This window comes from Phragmites australis, chromosome 9 (genome assembly GCF_958298935.1).
Source record: "Phragmites australis chromosome 9, lpPhrAust1.1, whole genome shotgun sequence".
In the NCBI taxonomy this organism is placed as follows: domain Eukaryota; kingdom Viridiplantae; phylum Streptophyta; class Magnoliopsida; order Poales; family Poaceae; genus Phragmites; species Phragmites australis.
In genome coordinates this window covers 1,838,291-1,850,049 of record NC_084929.1, presented here as the reverse complement: position 1 = coordinate 1,850,049, position 11,759 = coordinate 1,838,291, and the positions used below count along the sequence as shown (strand labels likewise).

The following is an 11,759-nucleotide window of genomic DNA, read 5'->3' as shown; positions in this document are numbered from 1 at the left end:
TGGACTCACTGCGGGCGGCCCCCGTCAGGACACGCCCACGAAACCGCCATAAATGCATGGACAATTCTTGCGCGGCGCATGCGAATGGAGTATCTGAAAAGCTGCTCTTTTTCCTTTTCAAAATTGAGACACTAACCTTGTGTCTACCAAAACTTGTTTTATGCCGGTCTTAGATCTTTTTTATTATCATATTATGCTACTTTGTCGCTTGGAACTGGTATTTTTTTTTCGTTCATTTTAAAAATAAATTATTAACCGTGAAATATCTGAGTTCTGATTTTTTTTTCCCTTCCATTTTGGTACTTGGTCTTAAGAAAATTACCTCAATATAAATATAAAAAACAAACATAACTACCCATCACATCACAAACCAAACGAGGCCACTGCAGGAACTCATTATATTGATTTCTTACTGAAAAGATTGATATTTAATCATAATATCACTTATATTAATAAGATATGAGATTATTTAAATTAATAATTATGAATCAGAGTGGTAAATAAGCCCGGCCACTCCTGCGCGATGGGAAAAAATTATTTGGTTCTAGTCCAGTGGATCGGGTCTACGTGCACGAGGCAAGTAAGGAAGCGAATCCTAAGACGCGCGCACGCACGCTTCGCAAGTGAGGAACTCATCACTCAGCACACACTTGCGCTGGTGTAAGCTCGCAGCTCGCCGCCTTTCAAGGAGCCAGCAGCCACCGACACTTGCGAGTCCTCGTCCAGCTGAAGGGGAGAGCCATGAAGCCACCGGCGGCGAGCCCGGGGCGCGCGGAGAAGCCGCAGCTGCCTGCGCCGGCGCCGCCGGGGCTGGCGCGGCTGCTGCTCAGCAAGAGCCGCCGCGGGGGCCGGTCCCGCCGCGCGCCAGCCACGTCGCCCATGTTCGTCTCCCGCGGCCGGAGCCGCGCCGCGGATGGGGAGCCCTCGTCGCCCAAGGTCACCTGCATTGGCCAGGTGCGGATGCGCAAAGGGAAGAAAGGGAAGAAGGGGGCGGGGGCGCCGCCCAAGGCCTCGCCGCCGGAGAAGGCGAAAGGGTACTGCCGGTGCCTCAAGAACGCCTTTTTATGCGGCGGGCTGTTCGAATTCGACCGGAGGCGCCCGCCCAAGGCGCCGTCGCCGGAGGTGGAGCGGAGTAGGCGGTCGCCGTGGGTGTTCAGCAGCAGGGACGTGGCCGTCGCTGCCGCGCCGAAGCCGGCGGATCCGAAAGGAGACCACGGCGAGGAGGACGGAGAGGAGGTGGAGGTGGGAGCGCGGGTCTTCGGATCGGTGGGGAGAGAGGAGGCGGAGGAGCTGGGGATCAATGGCGGTGGTGTAGGCGACAAGGAGGACGACGAGCCGGAGGCGCAGCTCGTGTCCTCGGCGACCACGACGCCACCCAAGAACGCGCTCCTCCTCATGCGCTGCCGCTCCGCGCCGCAGAACCGCACGTCCCCGCTCACCTCCAGATTCCCCGCCGCGGCGCCGTCGCCGTCGCCGACCAGGGACGCTCTCGCAGCGGCGGCAGTGGAGATCGCCGCATCTCCATCTCCCCGCAAGGCGGAGAAGGTGTCTCCATCTCCCCACAAGCCGGCGGAGAAGGTGTTTGTGGACGAGGGCTGCGAGAAGACGCAAGGAGTGATTGCCGTACAGGAGCAAGTGGATGAAGACGAGGACGGCCTGGAGGAGGAGGAGGAGGAAGAAGAGATGAGGTGCTCGTCGGCGCGGCCGCTGGTGCTGCAGAGGTGCAAGTCGGAGCCGGCGACGACGGCGGCGGAGAAGATGGCAGCAGGACACGCCGCGGATGCGACAACCGCTGGGTGCTTCTGGGCCAACGGCGGGAGCAGCGGCCGGAGGAGGCACGCGACACCGCCGCCCGCCACCGCGCCGGTGGCTTTGACCGGTCACTGAGATGGAGAGGTGGGGGTGGGGCCCATCAGGATTATGTTTTCCTTTTGTTTGAGCTGTTAATTTAGTAGAATATTGCTGTTATATTTTTGGCTAGTCTTCGTGTCTCTCCAAGCAAAGATGCTCTTGTATAAATATTCACTTAATTATGCTGCAAATTTTTTCGTTTTCCTACCAGTGGAGTAGTAGTACTAGTAATCATTAATCCTGTGTTATTTCAAGTTCGGTAATACTACCTGGGTTCTATTTTACTTTTTTTAATGTTGTTTTAGTCTATAACACATAGGCTACCTCTAGTGCTGGCCGAGTGCGCCGGGTCAATTGGGCCGGCACCAAGCACACGGGGCTTTGGGCTTTGGTCTTTGGTCTGGTCCAAGGCTCCAAGCACGGGCACCAGCACGACACAGTTAGAGTTAGGGACGGCCCCGTGCGCATCGCAATGCTCCATGGGACCACCAGCACGACAAGTATGTTTAACCATTATTTTTAACAACTGATTTTTGATAAAAATTAGATGATATCAAAGCATTTTTTATAACAAATTCACTACTATTATTTTCATATATCAAATCTAAATAATTTTGTGTATATTAGTAATCAAAGTTTCTAAAATTTGACTCCTTGTATTTTAGGATGATATCTATTTAAAAATGAAGATATTACTAAGCTCTTTAAAAAACCAACCCTAGAAAAAACCTCAAATGACCTTTATTTGAGAGAGAAACAACAAGTCTATAAAATGATTTCTATTTTAAGGCTCTATTTTATTTTTTATTTTAATTATGGATTCTAGCACTAAAAGTAAAAGAAAAACAAATAGTCACAATATAAAAATTGATTATCACATTCTACAAAGTCAAATTATACTTATAAAATCCCATAATCTACAATCTAAGTAGAAAATAACTTTCAAGAATTCTATCGATTAAACTGAATTCTCACACTTTAAAATTAAAACAAACAGACTTAATATAGAGAAAGTAACAGGTAGGCAAGAGTCTGTCTAGAGCAGAAAATGCCCATATTTGGGCTGCAAAATGTAGTATTCCGCCGAGGAAATTGGGCAGCACAAGAGCTATCAATCGCTTTCACGAAGGCTACGGCTCCCCATGAACAGAGATCAGCTCATCTCGCTTTCATGACAGTTACAGCTCGACGGTAGCTACTCCGGCGGTCCGGCGTGATGGAATTGAAGACGAGGCCCCCGCTCGTGCCGTCCTGTCCTGCCCGTCCAGTAGTAACGCTTCTATGCTCTGCCTACGATGCTGACTGCTCGGTTTTTCAGATGAGTTTCTTCCGATTTCAGCTCCAGCCTCCGACGAGGACCTCGTTCAGAACGCGAGAATTGAATTCGTTCAGGACTTGGTGAAATTCCTCGTGTTCATTCATGAAAAAGTCTGAGCTTCGAAGTAGTCGTCCGGATTAGAGATGGGAGAAGGAAATAAGACAGCAAAAAGGAGAAGATAATCAGTTTGGACATCTTCAACCGATATCTTAAAATTCATCATCTATAACACCATTACAGTATCTCATATGCAAATTTGCAGTTCACTCGCTACAGCAGCTCGCGCGCCGCATCACTGTAGCGACACAGCAGCACTCGATAACGGAGTCTCCAGCTGAGACGGCCTTACTAGCTACACCATGAGCACTTTCGGCCGGCCACAATGCAAGAGCTGAAAATGGAGGCCGTGATCGTGGAAACTTGGGATGGGGTGCGAGATCAAGATGTGATCTGGTCCAGCCGTCCATGGGTTAAGAAAGGCCGGCAGGGTACGGCATGCATCCAGCGATGAGTTGACCTGACCTACGGAGTTGTTAGCATTGGTGCTACTGCTAGCAGAAGAGAGCTGTGCCATCTCGAGATCTGCTTTTGTTTGACAAAGCTGTGAGGGGAGGGGAGGGAATCATCAACGACAAGTCAGACAACAAGTCAGACAATAAGGAAATAAAAGGCCTTTGCAGGAGGAATATAAGGTCACTCCCAGCGCTAGTGTTTTAATATTAAATAATTTTTTATGTAAGATAAAAGATGATACGATAAGTGATTAAAGGAAGATAGAAGAATTTAGTATTTTTTATAAGAAACAAGCCGGACACAAAATCTAACATGAAGAAACATCTAAAAAGTGCATTGGAGTTTGGGCACACAATCCAGAAGTAAGATATAGGCAAAACAATACATTGACATGAATGTAGTTTCTATAAATAATATCTATATTTAATAGTCGATTCCACTAATAAACACTATATTATAAGAATTTATATTTACACTGGTATCTAAATGATGTGAAATACTAACGGCCTTGAAGACGCCACACTCGCGACCCGGGTTTGATCCCCCACGTGAGCAAGCGACTTTGTCCCGCTTCCAAAAAAGAATATAACAGTCCAGGGGCGGAGGATAGTTGTGTCCAACAAATTATATATATTTGTAGTGTATTTTTTCTCGATTCAATAAATTTTATGTATTTATAGTGTATTTTGAGTCCAATCTCTCATATTTCACTGATTTTTCCTATGTGATTCAGTTGGAGCCTATTTGGCTTCGCCGCCCCCTGAATTTGGATCCAAGCTCCGCCAGTGCAATAGTCTAGACGTGCAATACCTATGCGGGCTAGTGCTACTTGGTTATAAAGGGTTCATTTCAGAATACTTTGAACCATAGTGTTGTGTAAAACTAACGGAACAAAACAAGCTCCTTACTGAATATATTTGAACTTTTTCTAAAGAATAAGCAACCCAAATGCAATTTCCAACCATGATATTGAAGTTTTCCGAAAAAGTGTTGAATAAGTCTTTTAGTTTGTTGAATGCATGCATGATGGCAACCAGGATCCCCACCACTGTGTCGGGATCTGCATGGTGGCGGCTAGGATCCATTCAGCGCTGGTGCGGTGGGCAACGTGACAGCCATCGAGGAGACACGTGTGGTGGCATTTGAGGGGACCTATGCAGATTAGCAACTACTGATGCTGGTTTCATGCGAGGTCCTACACAAGTCAGGTCTTATGCTCCTCACTAGGGGAGTCTCCTCATTTGCACACTGTGGGCGGCTTGTGGGGTGGGAATTCTTGGAGCTCCATACCAAAGTAGTGACATACACTACTACAGAAATGGTTATCAATGCCAGCTCAAAAATATCACCAGTTTCGTTTTTTAACTGGTACTGATTACTTGGCATTAATTGACCGGTTTATGAACCGGCACTGATAATGAGTATCAGTGCCGGTCCATAACAAAGAACTAACACTGATGCTAAAACTATCAGTGTTGGTCCATAAGAATGAACCGATATTGATAGTATGAGTATCAATACCAGCTAGTGTGATAAGCCAGCACTGATACTTATATAGGCACAAAGAAATTATGAATTCAATAATACAACATTCAAAATCCGATTTCAAATTTGTATTCAAATATATATAAACATTCATCACAGAAAGATATATACACATGGCTTACAAGTAGTTCATCCACATCTACACATAATCATGAGTTCATCAATATCCACAGATAAATATTATCATAGTTCACATCATAGGTTAAACACATTGCAAATTCACTCATCCCTGATTCTACGATGCACGTCGAATCATATAGTCTTCATAGTTGACATCTATGATATCAACTCCATATATCTCATCCAAATAGCATAGTGCATAAACGAGCACACTATCTCAAGCAAGAAAGGGCAGATCCATCACAGTTCCATAAACAACAAAACCTCCTCCACCGAACTTCACATAAGTCTGATACCTACCTTCATGAACTCTATTGAATTTTAGGCCAATCATTGTTAAACCTAGCCGCTCCATGACATAATGTAAGAGTGAACCCAAGCTAACATCCAAATGCATCATGTTGTTCCAGTAAAAATCCTATAGGTAAAGAGCATAAATATGAAGAGAAAATTTGATAATATATGAAACAATACTATAGACTAAAATTCGTGGCACCAACCATGTGGTGCATGTAATCGCGGTAGACTGGTAGTCGTTGAAGCCACATCCTCCACATTCTGCTCAAGCGCTTTCGTTGAAATAGTTATAGTCATGTAAAATGTACCCAACTTGATCCTCAATCTCTTACAAAACTGCTGCCACCACATTTTTTTAACCACATGGATCTCAGGTGATTGGACGCCAGAGATAACAATATTGATAGATTCTGCATTTGCTGATATCTGAAAACTAATTGATATCTTTCTTATACCACTATCATCTATAGTGGTAGTCATAGTAGATTGTGTACAACCCAAAACGTGAGCAATCAATCTATTTAACCAAACTAGAGGAGAAATCGCCTACAACAATACATGCATATCTTTAACAACCACACATTTTTTAATTATAGTTGTCCAACCAAAATAGACGTGAGGTATAGCATTTTGATCACCCTGAGGGCGCCAGGGAGGGCGAGGCGTCGAGTTCGTAAAGGAATATGCTGGGAGGATGCGGGGGGCACCATGTGGCGGGATGTGGACGCTACTTCGGATGCATCCACGATACCCGCTAGATCCACACGGCATCTACAAAAAGTAAGACATATGTAAACAAATAAATTTTACTTCTCTAAAGGCTGACCCTGAGGGACAGGCTGCCAACGGCCCTCGGTCATGGCCCTAATTGAGGAGGGGCAGAGCGGGCTCGGAGCGTTGGGGGGGGGATTTTGGACTCGGCGGTGGCATGAGCCGTGGGAATCCTGACTCGACATTGGGATGCGTAGCACAACCATGGCGTGGTGGCACGACTACGGCTGCGCATGCATCAGCCAAACGGAGAGCGGTGATGCACAGGGAGGGAGAAAGGAGCAACAACGCTCACCGACAGGGACATCGCGGAGGCGGTGTTGGCAATGGGGACAAGGATGGTGGGGAGGCGGCATCGACGATGAGGATGGGGAGGCGGGGAGGTAGCGTTGGCGACGGGGATGAGGACAGGGACGACAGGGCTCCGGGGAAGAGGACGGCGGGGAGGCAACGCCGGTGATGAGGACAAGGAGGTGGTGTCAGTGATGGGGACGAGGACGAGGACGACGGGGCTCCGGGGACGAGGACAGCGGGATTGGGAAGATAGTTAGGCTCCGAGGATGGCGGCGTCAGAGAGGCAGTAGAATCGCAGGTGCGCAAGAGATTGAGAGGCTGTGGATAAGTCCTCATGCATGTAGGGATCGGGTATCAGTATCAGCTCGTAATCTGAATGGACACTGATACTAAGTATCAGTGCCGACTCATAGTTAGTAGCTGACACTGAAGAATCAGTGTCGGTTTGTTCTAAGAACCGACATTGATACTTCATTAGTGCCGGTTCTATCCTAGTTGGCACTGATGACTCGGCTCGAATGACTGTTTCTGTTGTAGTGATGTGCGGTGGGCAGTGCAGGGTCTTCGAGTGAAAAACCTTGCATGGCTTTCTGTCAGCGTTGGCGACAGTAACACTATTTGGCGTCATTCCTCTCCTCCAAGGTGTCGCTATGTTGTTCCTACTTTTCCCCCACCCTTAGTGGGTTCTCCAAATGAACAACTAGATCTTTTGTTTGATCAGACAAAGACGGCGTCTCGATGTCGTGTCCTCTCAGAAGATCTATTTTTGGACTTGCTGTCTGCAATGTTGGATCTCATTTGGAGAGATGATGCTCAACTGAAGCTCAAGGTTTCGCCAGTTAGGTCATCGATCGTGTTGGGCGGTCACTATCACTGTTCTATGCGGTTGGCTGTGTGCAGCTTTAGGGCCAATATCTGACAGGTTGCCGGAGGCTTTGCTAGGTTCTGGTTGCTTATGAACTACTTTTGGTGCATTCTTGTTCACCTTCTATTTGCAAGAGGAGGTGGGTTGTTGGGAGTCTTTGAGATCCTCTCAATTTGTGGTGTAAGACAATTGATGATGGTATTTTCATCCCTATTAGGTAGTGGAAATAGCATCAATTATTTATGTTCCGAAGAGCAAGTTGGTTTTGAGTTATAGCCACGGGTTTAAGATTAAGTGTTGCTTTATACACACTTAGTTTTAATTTTTTTTCTCCTTTCATTATTATTTTTTCTTTATATAGCTTGGTGCATCAACATTTTACGAGATGCAAAGATCGGAACAATATTTCATCTCGAAACAAAGCTTCCTACATTAAAAAATCATTTAGTTTGACAGATGAGAAAAAGTGGAAAGAAAAAATAAAGCAAAGCAACAAAAAAAGGTAGCAGCTAATTGGGCCGCCCTTGTTGTGTGCATATGGGCTGACTGACCTTTTTGTTGGAAACGATCACCCACCGTGTAGGCCTCTCCTCGATTTGGCACGCTGGACGCAATCTTCCACGCTAGCTTGATGATGGTCACATGGCCGCCGTCCATCGTAGCAAGCTCCATTAGGGATCCGCAACTGTATGGCGGAGAAACTACTACATAACAGGTCATAAGTAGTGCCTCATCAGTGTCTGTTCGAGCGTAATCGGTATTGTTGACGTATCAGTGCTGGTTCTTAAACCCCCGCGCGCGAACTAAGATTGAGGCGCCAAGAACCGACACTGATAGACACTGTCAGTGCCAGTTCTTGGCTCCTCAATTATTGCTCGCGCGTGGGAGTTTAAGAACCGGCATTGATAGTCACTATCAGTGCCGATTGGAATTAGAACAGACACTGATACCTGTGTTATATTTATACCCAGCACTTAGATGCTCTCCTTGTTTGCTCCATTCAGCCTGACGCTGCTCGTCCTCCCCGACCGCCGCCCCATCCCCGTCCGCAGCCTCCTCATCACGTGTTGGCTCATCGCCTACTCGTCCTCATCCTCATCGCGCGCCGACCATCACCTCCTCCTCGTCGTCACACGCCGACCACCACCACCTCCTCCTCGTTGCACGCCAATCACCACCTCCTTGTCCTCATCGTGCGTTGACCTGTCGCCGCCTCCTCGTCCTCGTCACGCGCTGGCCCACCGCCGCCTCCTCATCGTCTCCTTGACGTCCCCATGGAGAGCAGCAGCGGTAGTGAAAGTGGAGGGCGTAGGTCTAAGTAGGGTGGAGGCAACCACTCCATCCTATCTGGCCGCCCGGGTCCGGATGACCACTCTCGTACTCCCGGCCTCCAAATCCTCAACGGTGTATCCCCTTCCTACCCGGAAGGGTCACGAAACACATGTGTTAGTTCTCAAATTCAAGTTAGCAAATTTAGTTAACCAATTTAGGTCCTGAAATTAGATATGTATTTTAGTTCAAAATATATTAGCTTATTATTATATGGGTATGTCATGATATTTGATGTGTATCGCTATATTAGTGTTTTATATGTTACCATCACTTTCCAGTGAGTACCTAGTTTGTTACTTCCTTATTCTGCAATTGATGACTTGACATAATTGCGAGATTATCCACATGTGCCAATTGATATGGCATTGACATTTTTTTCTGAGCATGTAGACGTACCTGTGACTTGTCTTAGGTACATCTACATGCTCAGAGATAATTTTTTTTTGATATAAATTATAAGAAGATCAGTTAATATTGCAGTTTGCAGTTAACAAATTTAGAAACTAACATGACAATTGATGTAGATGCTTCCTTATCTACAATGGCTACATGGCATTATAGCGGACCTTGGTGACACACCACCTGTGGTGACGACCATGTTGGTTGATAAAAATAAAATAAAGATCATTATCTCTTTTAACATTGCTTTTCCTAAAGAAGGATATATCATTTTAACAGTATCAAGCTCCGAAATAGACCAAAGACTTATGGCTGAAAGATCTGCTCTTCATGCGCTTCTACAATCGGTTAACCTGCAACTTGGATACATGTTTCCGGACTATAGCTATTTCAAATTGAAAACACTTGAACGGAATGAGGATGTGCTTGCAATGACTCCTAGGCTCTCGCAGTTACATGCAGTTGAAACAGTTGGTGACATGAATGTGTAGTTTGTAGCTAGGATTATTTCAATAATATTAATTTTTTTCTCTATATTGATGCTCTTTGTCTATGCAAATGGATCGTAGCTTGACTTTAATCTTATGTCTTCTTGTCCAGCAGTGGGGATACACATTACTTGGTCCTCAATGCAAGAAGGTCCGGGAAAGAAAATATCAGTCAAACCTTAAGTTTCAGTGTGATAATAACAGTTTTGTTATTTACAGAAGTCAAATGGAACTTCGGTTTGAAGAAACAACTAGTGCGCTCATTTATGCACTGAATCATTTTGATGTAATATTTGGAGTTGAAATTTTAGATATCAACTATGCATGTAATGATATTTAATGTAATTTTAGAAATACATGTAGTTTGAATTAATATATTAATTATTTATCGTGACTTAAATATTAGAAAAATGGATGCATGTGCATGTGCATGTGATGTATTTTGGATTGTATAATTTTTTTTGACTACCGAGATCTATCCGTGCTAATTCTATTTTAGAACCGACACTAATAATTCATTATTAGTGCCGGTTCATGGGTGGAACCGGCACTGATATTGATTTTCAGTACCGACGATTCCGTACCCGATACTTAATAGTCACTGACTATTAATACCGAGTAATTAGTGTTGATTCAAAATCCGTAACTAATGACGATTTTGAACCGATTCTAGGCGTGGTATTTTGTAGTAGTGAGAGAATGCGACGCCATGTATGCTGCGTCGTGCTACAGGTCGAAGAGAACTGCCGGCGCCATGCATGCATGCTGCTCTACGTCGTGCAAGCGGTCAAAGAGGACACAGCCGGCGCCATGCATGCGAAACGGCCATTGCATGGATCTCTCTGCTCCTACGAAATAGTATACGTCCGGCAAGAGTCCAACATGCGTCCGGCAAAAAACCACTCGGGAACCTGAGTTTCCAACGGCGTGTTTTTCCGATGCTCGAGGGTCATGCCCATTGAATTGTGTAGCTAGGTATGGCTAGCTAGGGATGAGAAAGGCCGGCCATTTTCCTTACAAAGCTATTGATCATGTCCACCATTATATACAAATTAAGAAATACTAAAATCGAGTGAAAAAATACAGTGAGATGATCATACTACTTTTAATCAATGTAAGGATGAGAGCAAGTAACTCATCAATGTTGGAGTAAATACATGCATGCACTCAAGAGTATAGAAAAAAAAAGATCATAAAACATATTTGGTTACCGTAATGAACAAATAATTTGAGACAGATACTCCTGAGGTCATAGATAAATATTACGAAACGAAGTGAATTGATGAGGAGGAGGAGATTAATAAAGCGGCAAGTTGCTAATAAGGGAGAAGATAGATCTTAAAATGTAATTAAACTGCCTGCGGATCCAGAGTCAGATCGATTGCACGTGAGTAAGTTGATCATCCAGCTTCTAGCTAATACCATATCACCTAACTTTTTTTTCTTTTTGGAGACATGCTTCATCGATCCTAGCTACATCGATCGAGTGAATAAGCATAAGCTTGATCAGAAGCTGCCTTTCATTCATGCATGGCCTGGAATGTCACATAACAGGCTCCAGCTCCATCCAAATTAGTTGTTTGAGACACTTCGTTCGGCTACTTCAGCCTTGTTTCATTCTGCACGTATTTGTACTAGTGTGCGTGATTTCATCATCGAAATGAGGTTCATGCTTTTCTAGAACAATAAAAGAAACGGAAACTACTTGATCATCACGTCGCAGGATATGACAAACATTTCAACGAACGACCATAAAATGATGGATAAACTTCCAACTGCTAGCATTGCATATGCATCTTGAATACATACCATGCAGTTTCCAATGCAATGAGCTTGAAGCATTACTACGTACTCCTAATTAAACTGATGGAGCAGTACTCGATCCCTAGCAACTTTTATTTGCCAGGCACCTCGCATGCATGCATCCATGCACGCACGGCCACGGTACCTAGGATGCTATAGCTAG

General features: G+C 45.1%; 1 protein-coding gene across 1 annotated transcript; it reads left to right on the top strand.

Annotated features, from left to right (window-relative positions):
* Positions 1-518: 518 nt before the first annotated feature.
* LOC133929666 (uncharacterized) lies at positions 519-2,145 on the top strand. The gene has a single exon (XM_062376454.1). The coding sequence runs from the start codon at positions 742-744 to the stop codon at positions 1,885-1,887; it is 1,146 nt and encodes a 381-aa protein (XP_062232438.1). The 5' UTR covers positions 519-741; the 3' UTR covers positions 1,888-2,145.
* The last annotated feature ends 9,614 nt before the right edge of the window (positions 2,146-11,759 follow it).